The sequence below is a fragment of the Triplophysa rosa genome, linkage group LG2, assembly GCF_024868665.1.
Source record: "Triplophysa rosa linkage group LG2, Trosa_1v2, whole genome shotgun sequence".
NCBI lineage: Eukaryota > Metazoa > Chordata > Actinopteri > Cypriniformes > Nemacheilidae > Triplophysa > Triplophysa rosa.
The window spans coordinates 19,391,282-19,417,792 of NC_079891.1; the positions used below are offsets into that span (position 1 = coordinate 19,391,282).

Here is a 26,511-nt window from a genome sequence, read left to right on the forward strand (position 1 = left end):
AATAATAACCTTATTGGGAGAAAGCAAATAAAAGTGTTCCCACATCTCAGAACGCCCTCTCTTTGCAACAGGTTCCATGAGTCCCAAATTCTTGCGACAATAAACTCCTACATTAGGCTATAATAAAATAATTCAATTCAATGCAAAGCAATACAGTACACCTCGACAACCCACGAGAGCGCGCCTTGTGTTGCGCTTTTTTAAACCTTTGAATTGGAGTACGAAGCAGTCACTTGATTTTTAGAGAATGAATTAAGCATCAATACAAAGCTTCACTGAAAATCACTTCATTTTTTTTGACACACGCATCGGAGCTTTGGTGTCACAGTTAACATCACTACTTGTTTGTGAGAAGTGTGCTTGTCCTTGTGCTTGTTTGTGTGTGTCGTTAATCGATGGCGCACCACTAATTTACTTAGTTTTAGTCTATTTTGAGATTGAAACTCGTTTCCCAACTGCATTGAGTTCGTATAGCCTATATCTAGAGCCCTATGATTTCTGTGATGTGGACGCGGAATCCTGCTATTTAAATCTAGTCATCTGCCGGTTCTGCATGTATGAGTGAATGTGTTGCACAGTTTAACGTGCTACACGCTCATGGATTTGTATGCGTCTCACTGTATGAGGACATGAACATTATGTCCAGAGTTGTCCTGAGAGTTTATTTCAGGTGCATTTAACTGTTTTCACTGTTTGAGAAAAACTATCGTCACTCAACTACACACACTGAAACTCAAGCATCTGTTGTGAGACAGTCTTCACGACGACCCATCAAAATAAAACACAGGTTAACCTAAACGCTCGAATGAAAAAATACTGTAGTGTTTTATAGTATTTGATAAATTGTGGCATTTTTGTCATAAATTGATCAACTGTAGTATACTTTAATATTTACTATAGTAAAGTTAAAAAAACTATTATCTAGTCATTTTTCTGCAGTTTACTAATAGGCCTATTAAATAGTATAGGCTACTACAGTATTTTTATGTGGACAAATATATTACATTGTATAGTAAAAATAGATGACACAGAACAATAAAAAAATGGGTAAACTAAAAATTATATGGCCCTAATTGATCCATTAGTATATAACATTAATGTCCTTTTGTTGTTAAACAGTCTGTTTATGTGATGATCTGCATTTGTAATTTTTAAAGATGATAACAGACTTTTTTGTGATTTTTAAAGATGATAACAGACTTTTTTGTGATTTTTAAAGATGATAACAGACTTTTTATACTTGTGCTACCTGTACAATTGTTTGGCCTCTGCTATAAAACTTTAAACCTCTGTAGCACCAGTGCTATGTGCAAAAAAGTGAATGTACAGCCCTGTATTTCAATTCAGATCGTGGATCAAGATTCTTTGTAATGAAGATTGTGATATGCTTTTTTGGGAAGATCGCCCAGCCCTTTTTGTCGAGTTGGTAGCATCCAATAATTTCCTTTCATCAGAACGCAATCATAAGCAGCCGGAGGTACCCCTGTCCTGAACGCGATCATGAAGGGGCACAAGTTTCCCATTCAATACTCATAAACACCTCGTCTATTCAGGAAACCCCACGCAGGATCAGCGGAGACTCTCGGTGCGGAGCCAGGCGTGTGTATAAACAAGACATTAGACTGACAGCCTGTCACCGTCTAATTTGTTTCGCCATAGTTTAAAAGAACTGAAAACATTTATAAAAGAACATTTATAAAATAGAAAATGTTTTAACACATAGATTTGGTATTTTGTTCACGGACTGCGTTTAAAATGTATGAATAATTTGATTACTCATTTCTTTTTTTGTGAAATTACTGATTAAATGACTTGATTGAGACTGTATAAGCCAGTGTTTTTTATTCATTACAACAACCCACCAGTGTAATTTGTCCCACCATAGTTTCAAAACGATTAGTATACTAAAAATATTTTCACTCTTCTCTTAATAAATATAACCCCCTGCACCGCCTCTCCTACTCATACCACCACTGTCACCATAGCGATTTTGTCATTAAGACTTTTCAGAACCACTTTAGCGACTTTTTTGACAAACCTGTGCTTCCATTCAAGATGAAGTCAGTACTGCTCTGTGAGTTTGTGGTCTTGATTTGCCAGAGTAGGATTGCTTCTCTTGCTAACTACTCTTAAGAAGCAACACATTCAGTTGACCATACAGCAACTGACTTGTGAATGATTACAAAAGTACAAAACAGAATTTTAAAGTAAAATATTATCTCCTCATAAATATGCACATATTTGTTACCCAAACGGAGGCTCTGCGGTGCGTGAGGGAAAGAAATAAGGAAGTAATATTGCCAAAATCAGCACTCAGCTGTCCTTTAATGTATGTGGTTATTTTGTCAGATGATGTCACAGTTATAAGTTTTAGCATTCTGATATAATAAGATGAATATCATTAGTTTAAAAATATGTAGTTATTTAGCTAGATCCTGACAGTTTATTTGTTTGTGTATATATTTCATGGTTTTTTTTGGTGGGGATAATTGGCCTGTATCAAAATGGAATGGATTTGTGAAACAGAGATATAGCATAAAAATACCTATGTTATGTGTATGTTTCTCCCTGTTTGATTTTTCTATAGCTCTGTAACCATCTGTTTGCACGTAAGTTAAACTTTTTAATTTACTTAAAGGAGCAATGTTGAGGTTGCAAATTGCAACCAACGGCTCACTCCACTGCTCACCCCTCCCTTTAGAAGGAATACGGTGGCTGACACAGGACTAAGATGTTGTCACGTTTTATATTCTTTGCTGAAGGAGATAATGTATTTAAAAAGCGCGCTCTTTAGAGCAGGAGCAAATTCTAAAACATAACGCTTCATTATGTAAGGTATTTATACACATCTGATGTCATATTATATTGCATTTCTGTCAATGGATCCTCCAAAAACTTACACATTGGACCTTTAACAGGAACAGTAAATATAGAGTTTATAGAGTTTTAAAACAATTCTCTAAAGGTTTTAAGTAAAATCGTTGGAATGTGTAACTAATAATAAAAGAAAACTAGTATCACACTCAAAATTACATCTACTGTAAATCTGCTGACAGCTAACATTTACTTAACTATAGATTCTTGTTTTGCCTAAAGTTTGTTTTTACAAATCTATCTTCCTGTCCTTGGTACAAAATGTTTCTCTTTTTGAAACAGGTTGTTTGTCGGCACAGTTTTTTCTATGAGTTTAATGTCGTGTGATTGAGTATTTGAGAAACATTCATCCTTGCAAATGAAAATTCAGTGCCAGCACCAGCACCCAAGCACCAATAATGATTCATCTTTTACCAATGGAATGAATTTTAAAGAGAAAATACAAAGAATACAGAGCATCAGCAAACACAGTATCATATTTATAGAACACACAGAGCATGGCCTGCATGTGTGTGTGTTTCAGAAGCAAAAGCTCTACACCTCTCATGAAGACATTAAAGTGGGCTGCTCATAGTCTGTACCATCTATCTTGGCTTTAAGTCCCTGCATTAAAAACGCATTGATTTCTCATACAACCGCGAGTGGGTGTGTTTTGTGGGGTGGGGATCTGGCCCCTTCTGCCAAGCAGCTGTGCCTCGGCGCTAATAGTATTGTTTAGGTATGAAAGAAGGGGATCACAACGAGGAAAGAATAAATGCGTAATATGAAGTGATCATAGGTAATAGCAAACAATCTGATACCACACGCAATCAAAAGGAAAGACAGTAAAGAGAATCGCTTTCCTCAGTCAGCTCTATTTCATTGGTTTTGTGCCAAAGATAGTATGGGGTTCACACACACACGCACTGAAGACTGTGTACTAGAGATGCTAAGCTGATATTAGAAATGTCACTGTCTACAGGGATTCCCATCAATTTAGCCCTCTATCGTTTCCTCCCTCTGCTCTCTCTCCCTGTCAACAGTCATTTACACACACACATACAGTATATATTCTGTCTCAGTCTTTCATATAGACCCCTTTTGTGCTGACGTCACGGCACTAGCTGGAGGCAAAACAAAGGGAAACCTGGAGGCGGCCAATTACAAACCAGCACAGATTCGGGAACATAAGCATTTTAAAATATCATCTCGTTGTGTTGTTTAGTGCCACAATCGACAGAATAGAGTCTCCAATTTAATATTTTTTCACATACCTGCTGCCATTGCCAAACAAAAACACTGACGAGTTAAACACAGTAGTTGTAAACTGTACAGTAAACTGTAGTTAAACACAATAAAACAAGCGGACTGAACAGAAACGATAATCAAAAATGCTCTCGTTTCACTTCATAACACTTAAAGGCGCAGTTCTTAATTAACAGCGGCCACTAGCATTGTATTAGAGATTTGCCACGAATCGCTCAGTCCAAACACGACAGTGGCCACCACAGTACAAAAATATGTCGTTCTCATGTTGACGCAGGGAAGAGATTTTACGGGCATTAGAAAGACTGTAGAAAGAGCTATGACTTACACTGTAAAAAAATTTAAGCCTTCACAACAAAAAAATCTTAGTACTAATTTCCCCTCGCGATGACATCGCACATGACATCGAAGAACAATTGTTAGAAAGGATTAACGAGTCACCGTGGTATGCACTGCAAGTCGACGAATCGACCGATGTTGACAACAAGGCAATACTACTTGTTTTTGTGCGATATATATTTCAAGACGATGTGCACGAGGACATATTTTGTGTGCGCTCAATGCCAACTAACACAACTTGGGCAGAAATGTTCAAGTCTTTGAATGACTACATATCAGAGAAACTTGACTGGTCATTTTGCGTTGGAATATGCACAGACGGAGCTGCGTGTATGACTGGCCGACTGTCCGGCCTCACTACCTGGGTTAAAGAAGTTGCCCCTGAATGTGAACCTACACACTGTGTCATACATCGGGAAATGCTGGCTAGCCGTAAAATGTCACCAGAACTACACTCTGTGCTGAATGACGTGGTTAAAATAATTAACCACATCAAAGCAAATGCCCTCAACTCCCAAATTTTCGAACAGCTTTGCGAAGAAATGGAAGCAGAACACAAACGCCTTCTGTTACACACGGAAGTCAGGTGGCTTTCTAGGGGGAGATCTTTGGCGAGAGTTTACGAGTTAAGAGAGCAGATACAGATATTTCTTGCAGAAAGAAAGTCACCACTGGCAGCAAACCTTGGTGACGACGAATGGATAGGTAAACTTGCATACCTGTGTGACATCTTCAACCTGTTGAATGAACTCAATTTGTCCCTTCAGGGGAGAATGACAACTGTCTTTAAGTTGGCAGATAAAGTGTCTGCATTCAAAGCTAAATTGCAGCTCTGGGGACAGCGTGTGCCAAGGGGTACATTTGACACGTTTCCAACATTATCTGGACATTTAGGAAAGAAGAAACCTCAGCCATCTCTCTCCCAGCTGATCTGTAACCACATAGCTTCACTGCCAGTAGAGTTTGAACGTTACTTTCCAAGCTCGAGCGATCCAAGAATCGGAAAAGAATGGGTTCGTGATCCTTTTGCAAATATGCCCCACGAATCATCCACGTCGGTTCATGATGAGGACCAGCTCATGAAATTGCAAATGATGGGGTACTAAAGAACATTTTTAAGACATCCTCCCTTGCAAGCTTCTGGATAAAATTAAAAGCAGAATGTCCAGCGATAGCTGCGAAGGCTCTGAAATGTTTACTCCCTTTCCCAAGTTCATACCTTTGCGAAGCAGGGTTTTCTGTACTGACAGCAACAAAAACAAAGTTACGAAGCAGGCTGGACATTTGCAACACACTTCGCGTCTCACTGTCACCCATCTCTCCTCGTTTGGACAGTATTATTGCAGGGAAACAAGCCCAAGGCTCCCATTAATTGAGTTATGGTGAGTTTGTAAAAGTCTTTGTTTGTAACGTTATATTTAGAAGTTTTACAAATTAATGTAAATTAAATTGACTTTGTAATGTTTTATTAAGTTGTATGAAGTTGGAATGACGGCGAAGTTCGACGATTTAATGTAAATTAAATTGACTTTGTAATGTTTTTATTTAGTTGTTTGTATGAAGTTGGAATGAGGCGAAGTTTGATTATTTAAACTAAATTAAATTGACTTTGTAATGTTTTTATTTAGTTGTTGTATGAAGTTGGAATGAGGCGAAGTTTGATTATTTTAATTAAATTAAATTGACTTTGTAATGTTTTTATTTAGTTGTTGTATGAAGTTGGAATGAGGCGAAGTTTGACGATTTAAACTAAATTAAATTGACTTTGTGATGTTTTATTTTTATGCAGTTGGCATGAATGGAAATTAAATGTTAAATAAATTAATAATAAATAAGTACGTAATATGTAGTTATTTATTCACAGTAATGAATAATTATTTTCATTGTACTTCCCTCCATCCCCACCAGCCGGTCTGTGTGAATATTTTTAAAACAAAACCGGTCCGTGGTTTAAAAAAGGTTGGAGACCGCTGCTCTAGACTACATTCGGGGTGTCTGTATGTTCTTAAAAAGTGTTTAAATGTCTTTAAAATTTTGTTTATATATTTATCTACATCTATATAAATGTATAAGAATTTCATTATGGAATTCACAGTGGTGTGCAAATTATGTCAAAAGTGAAAGACCTTGTTGCGTGTTTGTGTTGGACTGCTGAATCAGCGTGACCCTGTTTCTGACTCTTATCTGCCAACTAAAGGCTTGTTCAAAAGGAATGTCTTGGGGGGAGTCAGCACAGTTTAGGTCAGTAGTGGTTGCTGGGCAACACAGGTCAGTCTGTAATAGTTGCCAGGCAACACAGCTTCAGGTTGGCAACGATTCTTACAAATGTCAAATGTGAACTGTTGTGGTTTCCTTTGCTTACTTTTTATTGGCTGAAAAGTGTCAAGCACCTAGTTGTGAATATTTATTGGCAACCATTTTGGATTTAATACTTTAATACGTATATGTGTCTTGTTACACAATTTATCTCTCCAATACTCAAACATATGCTCAATGTATTTTTGTCGAAGAGGATGTGGATGTGAATTACAGAGGAAGTTAGCAACATGACTTTCCTTCTCCATTCATGTCTGCTTCCATAGCAACACCATGGCAGCTCTGTTTCTGTTCTGGTGGCTTGCTTGTCCATTTCACGATGAGGGAAAACTAGATTCAGTACATTTTTACAGAGTTCAGCAGATGTTAGGTTGTGTACATATGTTCCTATTTTTCTGAATATTTTTATAAAACCACATATCTGTGTGAAGTGAATCTTATGCTAAGAGCAAAACATATTTGTTTTGTTACCAAACGTCTACTCTGTATCTAACTGTGGCTAGCTTGTCTTCTAGGCCTTAAAAACTCGAAATGAATTCCAAGCACTTTCAGGAATGATGGGGGAGGCATAATTGTGGTAGTGTTATAATATTGTTTATAAGTCTACATTAAACAGATTGTCTAGTCTGTGGGAAGCATACTTCTCTTTTCACTGTTTTCACTTTGCAATGTTGAGATTAAAGAGCTGCTCACAAAAGAAAGGTCCCCAAAACAAGACTATTACAAAGAAACTATATATCATTAAAATATATTCTTTTGCATCCTTTAAAGAAAGCCCATTGTGAACAAGAGACAAGCGTGAAAGTATGTTGAAGTATAAAAAACATAGCAATATTAATGATAAGCATCTTTTTACTGTACATTTGTGGACAAAGAAAGACATGGGTGTTTACACTTTCCAAAGTGGCTCGGTCAATAATTGATTACTGTGTATCGGTGCTAAACTGATTTTTCAATAGAAACCGCTCCTATAGATGAGACTGATCAAACGCATTTTCAATAATTTACCATTTAGAAGTAGCGGGGCCTTTACACTTCCCATATGTTTGTACACGCAGTACAGTACACTCTTAAAAAAAGGGTGCATTAAAAGGTTCTTCAATGCCGTAGAAGAACCTTTTGGTTCCACAAAGAACATTTAACATCTGAAGAAACTGAACTGAATGGTTCTTTGTGGAACCTTCTATGGTGGTTCTTCTATGGCATCGCTGAAACTTTTAAGCACCTTATTTTTAAGAGTGTAATATGCATGTAAAATGTAATCAGTGTGTGTCTTTCTTTCTGTGTGCAATGCATCTTCTAGCTTAAAATTAGCATATTGAACTCATTTGCTGTGTTTAACCAACTTGATCTGTTTTGTTTTTTTACAGACTTGTCAAGAAATCGTTTCTGTGAAATCCCTCCAGAAGTTTGTATGTTCGCACCACTGGAGTCATTACACCTCTATCACAACTGCATAAAGGTCATTCCAGAGAGCATTATTAACCTACATATGCTCACCTACCTAAACATAAGGTAATACTACAACTACTTTTCTATTTTTGTTTATCTATATATTTTTTAATTTACTCCACTGGCAATCTCTCTTATGTTACCTTGAGTAGTAAAGACTTTTCACCCTGTGATGAGAGAATCATGTTTTTATATAAAACTGCATTTGTATTGTATCAAGTGCAATAGTTGCTGATCTAGCTATGGTTGTATACTTCATGTCATGATTCTGCCTCATCATGTCATGTCTTTCTTGGTATTGTGGCAGAGTCATGGCAGAGCCTTGTGTTTTGTGTGGAGAGAAACATATTGTCGGTGACGACATAATATGCATTCTCTCCAGTCTCGTCTTTGGCCCCGCCCCTCTCGTTCTCTCATTTAGCTTCTCATTTAGCTTCCCTTCAGTGTTTCATTACCAACACATGCCCATTGTTATCTTCCTTTGTTAGTCTCCCTATATAAGGCCCTCGTGTTTTCTGTCCTGTGCTGATTCGTTTTGGTTGCTGTGTTTGCCTCGAAGTATATATATACTTACCTTGTGTCTTGATGCCTTGTGTTTCCTAGCCTTGTCCACGTCCTGTGAAGTTTTAGTTTAGTTTTCCTGATTCCTGGTTTTCCCCCCTTGCCGGAAGTCTTTGTTTTTGTCATTAATATTGTTTAGTTCTGTTTACCCCCTCGTGTGTTTTGGTTTTTGTTACAAATAAATCGTTGTTTTTGTTAACCCCTTAATTGCTGCCTGCACTTGGGTTCTTCCCTCCCCTGATCGTGACACTTCAGCTTTTGGGGAATTTAGGCATTATCCACACTAATATGTGTTAGAAAAAAAGCATCCTTTTGTCTCCCTTTTGGCCGTCTGTACACACTGACAGTACATTTTTGTCAACAAAAAATAAGCTTTTCCCAGGTTGACAAATCTGAAAACGCAATTTTCCTGCTGCAAATGGAGTCTTTTGAAAGTATTTTTAGTCATGTGACCGATTCAGCTCACGCAAATTCCATTTACCGAAGTCGTGCCACTCGACAGCCATGTTTGAAAGGTTTCTGGGCAGCTGTTTCAGTCATAGTAATGCCACAGTCTTTGAAGAGAGACAGGCATTTCTGAATTTACCTGCAAAAATCACAATTAAATAGCATATTCCCAACCAACAATGAAACCTGATATCAAACGTACCATAACTTTTGTTTAACACCTTGTTTTGAGGTGTCACACAGGTTGGCAAACGCCTCATGTGCCTCTATGTAGAGCCCCGCCCCACAGAATCATCATTATTTATTGATCGACAATTGGCTCTTTTTATTGGATGATGGGACTTCCTTCACTAGAGCGGCCATATTGAGCGTTGCGCTGTGGAGTGGTCAAATATTTCATTTTCATTTTATTTTGCCATTATTCTCATTCTACATTTTCACTCACTTTTTCAACTTATTTCCTTGTGTTATCCCTTCACCTTATTGCCTTTATTTTATTTTTTTACTTTCCTCGACATTGCCACAACATTTCAGAGAGGATAGAAAGTAAATAAACGCCTGACAGAATGACGCATGTCAAAGCATCTTACATTTTACTCATGCACAGGGTGCTAGTGGTAGTTTGTAACCTGTTCACCCTCCTCTTCAGTATATTACAGGCTTCATTCTGTTAGTAAACACATATTTCTGAAAGTGTGAATCAACACATAACGTCACACATTATGTTTATCTTGACCTTCTGCCATGTGCAGATAAAGCCAAGTTTTGAGATGAGTTGTAAAGTCAGTCGTGATTCTCTATGATTGTCCTTAAATAACATTAAATCTGTTTTCGGGAAAGCATCCATAAAGGCCGTTTTGTGAATCCTTCAGTACAGATTAGGTTTTTTGCTTATGTGTTCAGTGATTGGACTTACTCTGCTTTTGGAGGCAAGAGGCAGCTGTTTCTCAGAAAAACTGGAGAGTAATCTGACCGGGGTAAAGATTTGCTGTCATAGTGAGATCTTTGGAGACAGTTTGGAGTACTGTTGTGGTAGAATGAGGGCTGAGTGAGGCTGGCTAGAAGCATCAATAATAAAAGAACAGTTATGGAACAGAACATGAGCTCTAGAGCTCCAGTGATTTGTGTCTTGGCTTGCGTTAGTTATATATTTTTTAAAGCTAACAAAAGTTTAGGGAAACATTATAACAAAAATATAATGGTTAAATACAAATAATGGACCAACAATAATGACTCATTGCACTGCAGTTTTGTCCAATGAACCCCCTTACATCTAAAACTATAACCTAGTTTAATTGACTTTAGATGCATTGTGATGAATGATGATAAATAAGTACTAACATTAAATCGTTTTTTTTGTTTGTTTGTGTTTAGTCGAAATCAGTTGTCTGTTCTCCCAAAGTATCTCTTCAATCTTCCTTTGAAAGTGCTGGTGGTCAGTAACAACAAACTCCTGTCTGTTCCTGAGGAGATCGGCAAGGCCAAAGACCTGATGGAACTGGTCAGTGCATGATTTTTTATGTGAGATTTACTGTATTTATGTGTATGTGTGTGTGTGTGTGTGTTCATGTTTTTATATCCCGGTGGGGACCTAAACCTGAATGCACACCAACACATGGGGACTCGTGTCACCGTGGGGACCAAAATTGAGGTCCCCATGGGCAAAAAAGCTTATAAATTGTACAGAACAATATTTTTTTTAAATCTAAAAATGCAAAAAGTTTTCTATGATCTTTAGGTTTAGGGGTTGGGTTAGGGATAGGGGATAGAATATACAGTTTGTACAGTATAAAAAACATTACGGCTATGGACTGTCCCCACGGAGATAATAAACCAGACATGTGTGCGTGCGTGTGTGTGTGCACGCGTGCGTGTGTGTGTGCACGCGTGCGTACATGTGTGTTTATGTGTGATGTCAAATAACTACATTGTCACTATAGCCTATACATGTGAGTGAAAAGGTGCAATTTCTGCAACTTCACAAGTTAAGAAGATATACATAATGTCTGGAAATAACAAAACATTCGCTGTACAGTATACAAACAATGCGTAATTTTTACAATATACACACAATCATTCATAATATACAGTATGTACAGTAATGTTTAGCAGGTTAACATTGATATATTATATTAATTACACTGCCCGTCCCAAAAAAAATCACTCACTCTAATATATTGTTGGACCGCCTTTAGCTTTGATTACGGCATGCATTCGCTGTGGCATCGCTTCGAAAAGCTGAATGTCAATTTTTTCCCGTCCAGAATTGCATTCATTTTTCGCCAAGATCTTGTATTGATGACGGGAGAGTCGGACCGCTGCGAAAAGTCTTCTCCAAAAGATTCTCAATGGGGTCAAGGTGTGGACTCTGTGGTGGCCAATCCATGTGTGAAAATGATGTCTCATGCTACTTGAACCACTCTTTCACAATTTGAGCCCGATGAATCCTGGCATTATCATCTTGGAATATGCCCGTGCCATCAGGGAAGAAAACCCATTAAAGGTGTCATGAACTGGCCTTGTTTTTTGTTTTATAGTGTTGTATGAGGTCTACTTATGACATTCGCATGGTTTTTACATTGAAAAACATCAATATCAATAAGTAATAGGTTATTTTCTACCCGGGTTTTGAGGCCGTCTCGACAAACGCTCTGTTTTAATGGGCGTGCCACATTGAAGACTTGGAAGTAAACGCCCACTGCTATGATTGGATAGCAGTTTGCGTAGTAAACTTACTTGGAGCCTTCTGTGACTTTGGTTAGACACGTAACGTTAGGTGACACATTAGCCCTATTCGCACGGGATTAGTATTATCTGGGGACCTCGTGTGATTTAGAAATTACCTCCCCGCATCTGTATTTCATGTGGCGCATTCGCACAGGATAAGTGAAGCCTGTGATTTTACTCAAATTTACTGATTTATTTCCCGGATGTGATGGCAAGGCTTTGCGTATAGTTTGTATACCCTATAGTTGTATGGTGTTTAATGATATATGACCGTACCTGTCAACATTTGAGACCCGTGATCGCGAACCGGACAGAAGATCAACGCAATCGCGGGTCTAAAATGTTACGAGAGTTTCCATAATAAATAAACAAACGAGAGACTCCCGGCCAAAACAACAGTGTTGGCAGGTATGGATATGACCCAGCACCCGAAATAATATCAAAACACTTCAAAACAGCCTCCATTATTCGCAAACGGTGGATAAAACCTTGAAAAATTATATATGAGCCCGCCAAATCACAGAGATGCCGATTCGCACGGGACTAATATTATCACAGGACCTCGGTGTTCGTCAAAATATGGTAGGTAATTTGTGGAGGAATTTTTACTTTACAAATTACAGACATGACCGATTCGCACGGGATTAAGATCACAGACAACCTCTGCAATTATTACAAATGACTAGAGGTCCCCATCTAATACTAATCCCGTGCGAATAGGGCTTTTATCAGGGCATATCAAGCGATCTCTAACAAAGCAATAGTGATGCATAGTACAAATATGTTTTACTCACATAAGATGGCTGCGCCATTCCTGTCAGATCCAATATTGACTGCACAGCACAGCACTGCAAATCCAGCATCGACCTGGGCCTTGTTCACAAAGGAATCCGCGGTGAAATGAAGCGAACAAACGCTCAATGTTTTACCCACGTAAACTGGAACGTCTTTAAAAATAAACTTCAACCACGCATTACTAATGTCGGAATCCAAAGGAAGGTTATGCAGCAACTGTATTCTTTCACAACCAGGCACTTCACAATATTTAGTGATCTTTAACGGCATGTTTACTGCTTGCTCGCTCTATCTGGTTCCGCGCAACTTGTGTTACTTCAGTACTGTCATGCGCGAACCAGTGGGCGGAGCTAGAGCAGTAGTCGTTGATATTCTTCTGTGGAGGCGGTGTTCAACCTGTCATAGATAGATGCATTCCAGGACCTGGCGTTCGCTGGGCCTGGTGTCAATAACAGTTGTAATTTCAGGAACAAAGGCATTTTCAGTTCTGACACTCACAGGATGTTCGCTTTAATACGATTCCCTCTTATATAACAAAAGCTTGGGTTAAAATTGATGTCTTAATTCATGAGACCTTTAATGGTATAACCTGGTCATTCAGGTATATTCAGGTAGTTCAGCTGACCTCATTCTTTGGGCAAATAACGTTGCTGAACCTAGACCTCCAATCCAATGGGAGGCTCTTACCTATTTGCTTAGTTAAATCCAGGTGGTGACTTTTTTTTGGACGGGCAGTGTATATTGAAATGGATAACATCAGGTATAGTATAAGATTCATATGATGTCAATATGCTAGTCAGAGACCAGCACAGACTAATCTAGAGTCCAGTGTAAACTAATAAAAGTGTTTTGTTAATGTTTATGTTTGTCTTTTCTGTGCAGGACATTAGCTGTAATGAGATCCAAGTGCTTCCTGCTCAGATAGGGAAACTCCTCGCTTTACGAGAGCTCAACATACGAAGGAACTGCCTTCAAGTGCTACCAGATGGTACACATGCAAACACAGACACTCATCAACCAAAGCATCAATCACATGAACATTTAAAGGTCCAATGTGTAATTATTTTTGGGGGATCTATTGCCAGAGTATAATATGCATGTAATATACATTACTATGTGTTCAGAGGTGTATAAAGACCTTACAGAATGAAGCGTTATGTTTTTATACCTTAGAATGAGCTATTTCTATCTACATACACTGCGGGTCCCCTTACATGGAATTCGCCATGTTTGTTTCTACAGTAGCCCTAAACGGACAAACTGCTTTACAGAGCTTTTTTCGTAAATACGTTATCTCCTTCGACAAAGAAGCAAAAACGTGACAGAAAGGATGGGAGAAGGGAGCCGTTGGTTGCAATTCACAACCTTACCGCTAGATGCTGCTAAATTTAATACACTGGATTACATTTTAATAGAACAACTCAAGTAGCTCATACACATATACAGTATACTGTATATCCCTATGCTGCATGTCCATTCATCTTTGTTTTAAACATCTATATAAGGAGAATAATCGTTCAGTCTTGTATTTTATATTATTTTGTCTTCTCTTTGTTTTTTCTCTCTCCCACAGAGTTGTCCGATCTGCCGTTGATCAGGTTGGATTTCTCTTGTAATAAAATCACTGAAATCCCTCTGTCTTACCGCAAACTCAAACAGTTACAGCACATCATTCTTGACAACAATCCCATGCAATCTCCACCAGCACAGGTATGTCCAAACTTTTCGTTGCTGTGTACCTGCACAGAACTGAAGAGATGCTCAAGTGCTTATACTGTCTGTCTTTAATGCTTGGGTGTTTGCGCCATCTAGTGGCTGACCATGTTAACTACACCAATCGCTCTACCAGTGGTGTGAGTGCTGCATAGGTAGTCAACTTTGTCAGTTTCCGTTTACCCAGATCAGTAGTGGCCTTTGCTATGTTTCACAACAGGAGGGGCCTCCACTTGCACTCGAAAAAGAGCCCTGCCCTCCTATCACGTTGCGCACACACCGGGGTTGGAGGGGCTTGAGGCAAACATTTCACCAAAATCATATAAAAAGACCCACAAAGTTATATTTATTTTATGAAACAACAAGTAATTAAGTCTGTGTTGTACATTGTCGTTTTTTTGCCAACTAAACTTTCCACACAAAGACAGCAGCTGAACGGTTGCACTCTTTGAGCAACAGATGGCGGTGTTTCCATACTGATTGAATCAAGTGGGTCGAATTCATATAGTCTGTTTGAACCAATCCGTTGAATGGATGATTATACAACCAACCTGTCGTTTTTAGTGTCAATTGGGGTCACAATTTGATGCATCTTGTCCTCCAATTCCAATGTAATATTAATCTTATAAATACTTTACTCGTAATATGCTACCAAATATATATTAAGGTTGCACAGATTCAATTTTGGGAGAATATGCAACAAAAACCATTACAATTTGGAGCTAACATTTTTTAATTATAATTGTTGTGACAGTCTGGCATGTTCAGCGTTACAACATGAGTGTCAGTCATATCATCTTATAAGACCAAAACCTCTTCTGTGTTGTTCGGTCTATTCCGTCCTCTTCATGTGAGATGCAGGGATTTGTGAGCTAAGACCTTCCACCCTTTTGAATCTGATAACTTAAAAATCCATATCATGTTTTATCTTATTGTTGCTCTTCTATGCTAGTTTATAGGATGCCCATTTTCTCTCTGCTCTATGTGTAAAGGAAATTAAGGTTTGCTTGAAATGTTCTGTGGGTGTTTGTTGCACCTTTTCTTTGGAAATGTACTTTGGCAACACTCCCAGACAGAAAACACATACCATACAGCGCTTTAAGTGTAGACAGGTGGGCTGCTATCATCAAATTATTTTACTCAAAGGAGGGCGTCATAGTGTCAGAGGTATTTAGTACAATAAGCACGTACAATTTTGTTTGGCAACATTAGAGGGATGAATTGACATGATTTATGACATTGCATTCCATCATGAAATGAATGTATAGTTGTTATGTCAGTGTTGTCCATCATTATTTCATTCAGTTTTCACTTTGATTTCAGATCTGTCTAAAAGGAAAGATTCACATCTTTAAGTATTTAAACCTGCAGGCATGTCGCCTCGATAAGAAACCAGACACACTTGACCTGCCCTCACTGGGAAAACGTTGTTTACCTCAGCAGCTGACAGACAGGTAGTCATGATTATGTCATCTTGTGAGCATGTTTATATTACACCAGCTAGCGTATTACAGCAGTCTCATAGACCCGTAAATGTGTTGATTGACTGTATTATCCACTGTAGTGTTGACTCGCATCACAACTCAAAAATATCTTTTTGCCTCCCCTGCCCAAATTTTGTAGGTCACTACACTCATTTTCTCATTTGAATCATTTTCCCTCTATTAAATTATATATGTTATTATATTTCCTCTATTATATTATATTTTTCCACTCGTCTCTTATAACAGCTAATAACACTGCATTTATTTTGCATTCAACTTGCATCACTGATGATGTGTTGTGATGGATAATGATGTTTTGTGTGCTTGTATCTCTTTGTACATGAATATGTGTTCGTCTAGTATGGAAGATTTCTATCCCAGTAAAAATCACGGTCCTGACTCGGGTATTGGCAGCGACAATGGTGACAAAAGGCTTTCGACTACAGAGGTATTCACACACAAATACATATACTACCTTTTTCCCAGCAAGTTCATACAAAGGATGCTCTTGAGTAAGGTTTATCACCATACAAGTACCCTTTAAATGGGGCGAGACCAAAAATCTTGCCATGGTTTTGTTTCAATGCCACAGATTTCAAATCAGCAATGTGCTTCAAAACCAAACACGCTTGTTTAGCTCAAATTACACACAAAAACTATTTTTGGGTTGATTCAGGAATTAAAGAAACAGGGATTGGCTATTTTATTTTTCTGCTTTGAGAGCAGCCCTTTCCAGTAGGGCAGTTTTCTCCTATATCTTATGATTCTTTTTTTGTAGTACTGCACAGTATATCGAAAAATGGCAAATGTGCATCGGAATCAAAAAGTAATAATGTAAATGTAAAACATGTACTGTATGTTGTATGTTCAATTTGTAAATATATATTTGTCACGGATGGCGTGGAAAGAACCCAAATGCAGGCAGGCAGTAAGGGGTTAACAAGATATATTTATTTTACACAAAAACACGCAAAACAAAAACCCACAGTGGGGAACAAAACACGATAATAAATGGAGGAACAAAACAGGCACATAAACTCACTAACCTAAAATACAAGGACTAAGGACCACACTGGAAAAACTACAATAAACTAACAGACACTAAACTCACGGAACAGGAACACACAGCACTAGGCATGGAATCAAGACGAACAGGCATGAATACAATACACGGTACAATCCACAAGCACAGGACAAAGAAACAAGAGGGTATATATAGGCAAGACAAACGAGGGATAACGACACGGGGCAGGTGTGGGTAATCAAACACTCAGGGAAAGATCACAAGGAAAGGAGAGGAGCTGGGTCAATGACGAGACACTGGAGAGAACGCATATTATTGTCAAAAGGACAATAATATGTTTCTCTCCACAAATAACCAAAGACTTTGTCATGGCTCTGCTACAGGACCAAGAAAAACATGACTAAATGAAGCAGAGCCATGACAATATTTTAAATGATTGCACATTTTGCTTCAGCATAATGCAGTCCTATCCCTATGTTATGATTTATCATAATTATGTTAATAATTTTATAACGATTTCTTCACCTTAAAATCAGATCAAATCATCATCAGAATGTAAAGCTCTCATTGCTAGCAATTCTTTAGTTACCCGGTAGAGGGGGCAACATGATCAGTCGCTCAGCCAATTGGTTGACCTTCATGCTAACATGCCCATGAGAGGAACCTAAAGGCAGGCGTACACGGTGCGATTTTTGCTGTCGTATGAGCTCGCAGGTGATTTTTTTTCAATCACGAGGAAATCGTTGATGTTCGTATGGTTGCGGCTCGTATCTTGTGCGAGGATTTATGAGCCGAGCAGAGTGCCTTAAGATCACTTCCCGACCTCCCGATCATTTTTAAACATGTCGAAAAAGTTCGGGAGCTATCGGATTGAAACCGTGACATGTATGCTGTTGAACGAGCCGATTTGTTGATCTATCTGAATTCGACCAATCAGGAGTTACTATTTGCACAAACTTGCGTGACACGCTATGATTGATATGATATCTTCCGTGATCCCATCAAAACATGCACAAACAGATACATTATTACCTCAAATTGTTTTTGGAGCCTCTTCATTTGGTGTGCACGTAATGTCCATGATTCACTTGCATAGAGGAGGTTGCTCAAAACACATGCCTGGTAGACCCGAGACTTGGTCTGTTCAGTCAGTTTGGGGTTTGTCCATACTCTCTTTTGAAGGCACGCAAAGGTTGTGGCTTCCTTTCCAATTCTCTTGTTTAGCTCTTGATTGGCCGAATACCTCAAGCATGTGGCGGAAATATAACCCCCCTTACCATATTCAGAACATCAGCCTTCAAAACATTTTGACAGCTGATAATGTCACAGGTACCGTGTGAGTTCAAGCCCAAATATGATCCAGAAAATGCATCTGACCAAGCGGATTAATCAACTTTGCCAGCGCGACTTTGCCAGGAGAGCGTAACAGATCGGTAAGGCTTTATTTTTTTAAAACTATTAGGTTTAACAATTAGCTAACTGTAGCTAACTTCTTGAGCTGCCTTTGACGCTGTGTCTCGAAGGAACGCGACAAAGTCAATAAAACATATTATAAGGAGGGATTTGTTGCATCCAGTGGGGACATACAGTAGTTACTGAATATAATGACTTATATTGACTTTTTTCGTGTAGCATCACGCTGCAGGAAAGAACAGGCAAAAGATACGAGGCTGAATCCAGCTTCCGAGGGATTCAGCCTCGTAAATATAAAACAATTTCTGCATTTGTGATAGTAGGACCGACAAAAAGCTTACGTTTGAGTAGTCAATTGCAAATTCTTTAATAATGAAAACGTACTTACAGGGTGTGAGTGAGAAGCGGCAGACTGTCCTTACAAAGTTGGATTTGCCCCACTTTTTAGAAACAGCCTTTGTGCACAACCAGGTGTTAATGTGCTGCACACACTCGGATTTTGGAGTTGTACTGTTTTGGAACAGTGTTGTAAATAAAACGTAACCACCGATTTCTAATTGTGTCCTCGTTTGGAAGACCCAACTAAGTAGTTTTTCATTTGTAATAAAACACAGCGTCTCCACGACATGAGGGCAGCAACAACAACACTACAGCGGGTTCTGTTCTTCAATGCTTCTCTCGAACTGACGTAGAAATATGGGGGCGTGTTTAAACGAGGCGTTTTAGGCAGGTTAGGATGAGCCTCCACTTTTAAATAAAACATCTCTTTTGGTTTGAGACTTTAATTTTTGCAACTTGTAACACACAAAAGATACAGGAAAACACGAAATCGCGTCATATGACTCCTTTAGATATAGCCTAGCGTTCACTCAAAAATTAAAATTGTCATAATTTACTCAAGTTGTTCCAAACATGTGTAAATGTCCTTCCTCGTATCCTTGTTGAACACAAAGAAAGATATTTGGAAGATTGTGTGTAAACAAACAGTTCTGGGGCACTATTGACTACCATAGTAGGGAACACTATTACAAATGGAAATCATTGGTGCCCCAAACTGTTTGGTTTTCTACATTCTTTTAAATAAATTATTTTGTGTTCAACAGAGCAAAGAAATAATACAGGTTTGGAACAACTTGAGGGTGAGTAAATAATGACAGAATTTTTATTTTTGGATGAACTGTCTAACAAGTCTACAAAACAAGAAAGGTAAAATAAATGGGTTAAAAACTATGAGAAGAGAATTTGAACCCATGCAGAAGACACTGAAGCCAGAAATCATAATACAGTACAGATAATATATTTTTGTTGGTACAAACTCTAAAAACAGAATCTAAAAACAATGTGATTCATGAAATCATAAAGATGGAAACAAATAGCAAGTGTCTCCAGTAATGGCATACCATATAAGACAATATGTGTCGATTGCTTTTTATTCTAGGTTTGACGTGAAGGATTTTTCTTTGGAAAGGAGGAATAGAGACTGTTCCATGTGACTTTTAGCTAGAGGCACACCTTGTAAAGTGAATGCACAAAGAAAGCTACACCAAGAGCCCAATTAGCAGTTCTGTTGTTCTATGTTGGTTAGCTTATATTGCCATGGGGTGCTGTTTGACAGCGAACCTTGAAGAGTCCTACATTGTTTCAGTTCTGTGGAATAAATCTTTCATCCTGTCACCGATGCCTAAAATACACCATTCAAGTAGCATTAGTTTGGTATCAAACGTGAAGAGGTGTTTTGACAGGTATTTGATGTCTGTCCAGGTATCTGGCAGGTGTTCACTCACCACTATGGTTACTAGAATTTCTTTAGGCTAGGAATAGGCAAAATGTGTTGAGCAGGTTTTTACAGGTTCATCTTTCTCACTTATACTTTTCATACTCAATAAAAAATAATACTTTACAGCACAGCGCTGCAAGTCTGCTTGTGTGTATGTGTATTTAGAGGTGCAGCACTAATTTAAAATCAGTACAATTGATCCTTAGATCAATATGAGAACAACCTTATCGTTCATCCTAGTGTTAAAGGAACAGTTCACCCAAAAATGAAAATTCTGTCTTCATTTAATCACCCAAATTTTTCCTACTATAGTAGTCAATGGTGGCCAGGAATGGTTTGGTTACAAGCATTCTTACAAATATCTTTCTCTGTGTTCAGCAGAACAAAGAAATGTATACAGATTTGGAACAACTCGAGGGTGAGTAAAAGATGACAGATTTTTTTATTTTTGGGTGAACTTTCTCTTTAACATACAGTAGACTCAATTAACTCATTTGGTCAACCCAGGTCGGTTTACTATGCTCAAAGGACATATTTCTCAGGCTGTATGGGGTAAATCAATGCATTTTTTTATTTTTTATTGAACATCTTTATTTGCTTCCCTACTGTTAAACCCCCCCAAGAGATCATGTCTTATTTTTACCAGACAGGCCCAAGATAAGACACAACAAACTAATTTTTGTCATTAAGAGGGAAGATATTAGGGCTGTGTATTGGCAAGTGCCTCCCGATACGATAAATATCACGATAGATGGGTCACGATTAGGGCTGTGCAAAAGTATCGAAACATGTAACTGGTGTCACATCCGTGAAAGCACAATAAATGTCATTGTTACTTTTCTTAATAAACTTTCTGTCTAATGCACTGCAGTAGCCAAGTGACTTGTGTCATGACTTGAGAAACTTACAAACAGCATTATTTTATATAACTCATTACTCCATTACTTATTTTGAAAACCAAAGCACACCCACACATCAGCTCTGAGAGCTCCAAGCGTTCTTATATTTTTAGCCATGCTCACTTCCACTTACTTTTGGCCGCATGTAGTATATGACATGATTTAAAAAGATACATCGATAGTAGAGGTATCACTATCAATACACTATCGAAAAAAGGAATATTGCGATAGTTACATGTATCGATATTTTTGCACAGCCCTAGAAGATATCTGACTATAATGGAAGATTGATGAATTTTATCATGTCATGTGAACATTTTTACACAGGAGCCCTATAGGGCTTTCTTTGCAAAAAAAAAGAACACCCCCTTCATTCTTCATCTGTGCTTGCTTCTCCAGCCATCTGATGATGACACTGTTAGTCTACACTCTCAGGTGTCTGAGACAGCGCGGCTAGACGCACACATACTTCTCACAAAGCTGGAAACAAACAAAGGTGTGTATGTGCTTTCACAGTGTTGCTAGGCAAACTACCCAGAATACTTTGCATGTGTGTTATTTAGCAATATGTGTGCAACAGTGGCTCAGTGGGTAGTGCTAGTAACTTTCACGCCAGAGGAATGTATTCGTAGGTCCAAAAGGATTTGTGGGAAGCCTTTTAGAGGGACAAAATTAGCTCCTTTTTCGGAGCAGGGTCTAACCCAGAAAAAAAGGAACTACTAGTGACGCAAGTGTAAGTGCTTGTAAATCGCTTTGGATAAAACCGTCTGCCAAATTAATAAATGTAAATGTATCTTGGTTGGTTGGCTGAACACATGCCACAGAACAGTAGTTCAAGGCATAAACATACGTAGAAAGCTAATGTTAGCAGAATTTACTTGTTGTCTTTGTGCATTGTGTTTTTTCTCTGCGTCTGTCATATGTAGCCCTACAAATAGGAATCTTGCCTTTTTGCTTCTTTCCTAAAATAACCGGTGCGAAATTGGCTACTGTTGCCTTAGATCCAGAAGGATCCTGGTTTCAGTCTCGGCCAGGAGGACATTTTGTGTGAAGTTTGCAAGTTCTCCCAGTGTCCGTGTGGGTTTCCTTCAGATACTCAATAAAACATTTACCCCACATCTATTCCACCTACAGTGTGGGACACTGGATTTCAATGTGCCCAACACATTTTCTCCTCTTTCTGTTATTAGAAATTGTACACCTGCAGATAATGCCTTTACCCACAAAGCCAGTCTTTTTCAAGTGTTTTTTTCCCCCTGGATTTGAGACTTTTGATTACAGTAATGGAATACAGCTATAGATATGTGATACCCTTGAGATAATAATAGGCAAGGCTTTGCTGTTCTTGGTATTTATTAGAAAGGTTGGAGACATAACACTTGACAAAGTGATGTGTGTGTTTGGCAATAACAAGGTTTCTGTTGTTATCTGAAATATGTGCAGACCAGGATCCATACGACTTTATTGACCCAAATCCAGAAGAAGAGGCTCTTTCTGAGGGAGATACCCAGAACAGTACACCCTATGTGTCATGTATAAAGGTAGACCTACAGACAGACCTACAGATCACACACTAAAATACAGACTGATCTACACACTATAATACAGATAAATCTATAGATAACACTATTTAATACACACCTATAACAGAATATAATACAGACAGATCATTAGATTACACATTTTAATACCTACAATTGGCACAGTACACAGTATACACAGTACTAATAGACCTATAGTTTACACACAGACCTATAGTTTACACACTGTAATGCATGTGGGTTTACAGTACAGATTAAACACTCTTAACACAGTATAATAGATACAGACCTATAGATTACGCACTATAATACACACATACCTATAGATTACTCACTAAAATACAGACAGACCTATAGATTACTCACTAAAATACAGACAGACCTATAGATTACACACAGACCTATAGATTTCACACTAATAGATACAGACCCATAGGCTACACACAATTATTTACACAGACCTATAGATTACACACAGACCTTTAGATTACTTACCAAAATACAGACTCACTAAATAGTTTACACACTAAAATACAGACAGACCTATAGATTACACACTATAATTGTAACGTAGAGTAACCAGGCAGAGAATAGATCCACATGCAGTTTAACTTTTAATTAAATAATAAAAGACAAAAACAAACCAAGGTAATCAACCAACGACTGAACAAAGCATAAAAACAAAGACCGACACCAGACAAAGGAAACACTAGGGTTTAAATACACGGGGTAACAAAGGAAACAAGAAACACCTGTGGAAACTATTTAACAAGAAAAACTACAAAGGACTACAAACATGGCACGCAACAGGAAATAACATAAAAGTCCAAAATAACAGGAGAACACAGAACAGATCATAACAGAACCCCCAACCAACAGTCCAGGAGGGCAGTGGAGTGTAGGCAGAACAGGGGGTGGGATGGAGTGTCAGGCCCATGTAGGGGAAGAGGGCTAGGACCGTGGTGTAGAGGTCAGACCTGAGCTGTGGTGAAGAGGCGGACCTGGTGGATTCCAGGGCGGAGCCGGCAGGGCTGGAAGCCTGGGCATGGCAGGTAGGGCTGGACGACATGGAGGTGCAGGCAGAGCTGGAACCCTGGATGGGGCAGGAGAAGTCAGAGCAGTCATCTTAGCTGAGGCACTTGGCACTGAAGAGTCCAGGGCGTTCATCTTGTCAGCGGCCTCTGGAGCGGGAAAGCAATACACAGCCCAGACACACCACAAGGCTCCAACCACAACCGGCAGAGCTGATTCGAGGGACAGGATCTGACTGACGCGTCCAGAACCACGAGACGAGGGACCACCGATGTGGTGGCCACGATGACTGGAGGCTCTGGGCTGGTGGCCATCTTGCGAGCGGACTCTGGACTGGCAGCCATCTTGATGATTGGACTGGCCCCCATCAGCGTGGGAATTGCAGACTTACTGCCCCCCCAAAAAAATATTCAGGGGAGGCTTCCTCCTCAGCCACACCCACGGTGAGTGGGGAACCGACAAGACACAGGGCGTAATCCATACATTTTTTCAGTGACCCTCGAAGACCACCATGTCTGAGTTTGTCCTTGAGTGGTTTAGTCCATAAATGAAAAAATCTATAAGCATAAAATCTGGTAGATTGCTTGTTCAAAAAATCCATAATGTGGTCCTCAAGGGTGAGAGTTATCTGGCGTAGGCGGACTAGGGCGACTGCTGGATCCATAGTGGTTGGTCTTTCTGTAGCGTAGAGTAACCAGGCAGAGAGTAGATCCACATGCAATTGAACTTTTAATATAATAATGAAAGACAAAAACAAACCAAGGTAATCCACCGACTGATCAAAGCATAAAAACAAAAAACCAACACCAGACAAAGGAAACACTAGGGTTTAAATACACTAGGGTAACAAAGGAAAGAAGAAACACCTGGGGAAACTAATTAACAAGAAAAACTACAAAGGACTACAAACATGGCATGCAACAGGAAATAACATAAAAGTCCAAATTAACATGGGAACACAGAACAGATCATGACAATAATACAGACATACCTATAGATTACGCACTATAATAGATACGGACCTATAGGCTACAGACCATAATATACACAGACCTATAGATTACCTACAATAATACTGACAGACCTATAGATTACACAATGTAATATAGAAATACCTATAGATTACTCACTATAATGCACACACATGTAGATTACTCACTAAAATATAGATAGACCTATAGATTGCACACAATGATACAGACATATAGATTACACACATACCTATAGATTATTCACTAAAATACACACAGACCTATAGATTACACACTAATAGACACAGGCCCATAGGCTACACACCATGATGTACACATACCTATATATTACACACAATAATACAGACAGACCTTTAGATTACTTACAGTACCAAAATACAGACAGATCTATAGTTTACACACTAAAATACAGACAGACCTATAGATTACACACAATAATAAACAAAGACCAATAGATTATACACTTCAGCACACACCTTTATATTAAAATAGAAATAACATCATTGTGCATGTCTTGGGATACCAGTGTCTAGTATTTAATGTGAACATGCATGGACTGGGGATGTGAGTTTTGAGATGCATCCAGTGCACATGATTGTACATGACAGTACATGATGATACTGTCAATATGTATACTCAGAATTCCACTGTAGTTCAGTTCAGATAAAACTTTAAAGACCTGCATATTAGTTTACTTCTGTGAAACAGATCTGTCATCCCACTATCCAAATTCATGGAAGTGAAACATCTGTGAAGCATGAATGTATCTGTTCTCCTCAGGAAACCAGTCCCATTTTAATAGGGCTATAGACTGTAGAGCTGCATAGACTCATATAAGCTTTTCTTTGTTATCTTTAGGAGCTTGAACGAGTTCTGAAAACACACCAAAGCAAAGACAAAGAAAACTTGAAAGAGGAGTCTGGGTAAGTGTTCCTCATTCATTAGGAGAAATGATGCTAGGATTCTTGTTTATAAAACCAAATCCCATTTAAAGCAACTCACTCAGAGGTCCTATCTGTGGAATTGACGTCAGTGTATTTACATTGTTTTTATCATATGGCCAGCTTAATGGGATAAAGGGATTTGTGTTTAAAGGAACACTTCACTTTTTTTGGAAATAGGCTCATTCTCCAACTCCCCCAGAGTTAATAAATTAAGTTTTACTGTTTTGGAATCTATTCAACCGATTTCCGGGTCTGGCGATAGCACTTTTAGCATAGCTTAGCATAGATCATTGAATCCAATTAGACCAGTAGCATCCTGTTCAAAAATGACCAAAGAGTTTCAATATTTTTCCTATTTAAAACTGGACTCTTCTGTACTTATATCGTGTGCTAAGACCAGCGGAAAATGAAAAGTTGAGATTTTCTAGGCTTGATTAAGAACTATACCCCCACTCCGGCGTAAATAATAAAATAATCATGCAGCACCTGAAATGTCTCCATGGTTGCAAGGCACGCTCCTTGTGCAAGTAGTTGGTCACGTTGGATATGTTGACGGAAGTTAGCCTATTTCTACATGCGCTACGTGATATCACTGCGCCTGCTGCGGCCATGTTACGGCAGCAAACTTCCTTGATTATTACACCGGAATGGGAGTATAGTTCCTAATCATATCGGCCTAGAAAATCGCAACTTTTCATTTTCTGCCGGTCTTACCACACGATATACTGTAAGTACAGAAGAGTCCAGTTTTAAATAGGAAAAATATTGAAACTTTTTGGTCATTTTTGAACGCGAAGCTACTGGTCTAATTGGATTCAATCGTCTATGCTAAGCTATCCTAAAAGTGCTATCGCCAGACCCGGAGATCGGCTGAATAGATTCCAAAACGGTAAAACTCATCTTATTAACTCTGGGGGAGTTGGAGAATGAGCCTAT

The 26,511-nt window shown here is 38.6% G+C and overlaps 1 protein-coding gene across 4 annotated transcripts in view; it reads left to right on the forward strand.

Annotated features, from left to right (window-relative positions):
- The window catches only part of lrch2 (leucine-rich repeats and calponin homology (CH) domain containing 2), a 103,205-nt gene that overhangs the window by 11,958 nt on the left and 64,736 nt on the right, over nt 1-26,511 (forward strand). For 3 of the 4 annotated variants that reach the window (XM_057350640.1, XM_057350656.1, XM_057350660.1), the window contains exons 2-10: nt 8,145-8,289; nt 10,609-10,735; nt 13,639-13,744; nt 14,330-14,466; nt 15,793-15,923; nt 16,314-16,401; nt 21,466-21,562; nt 22,510-22,607; nt 25,490-25,554. In XM_057350640.1, the coding sequence (XP_057206623.1) occupies nt 8,145-8,289; nt 10,609-10,735; nt 13,639-13,744; nt 14,330-14,466; nt 15,793-15,923; nt 16,314-16,401; nt 21,466-21,562; nt 22,510-22,607; nt 25,490-25,554 (994 nt within the window). The remainder of the gene's footprint in view (nt 1-8,144; nt 8,290-10,608; nt 10,736-13,638; nt 13,745-14,329; nt 14,467-15,792; nt 15,924-16,313; nt 16,402-21,465; nt 21,563-22,509; nt 22,608-25,489; nt 25,555-26,511) is intronic. The other variant, XM_057350648.1, reaches the window with a different exon arrangement.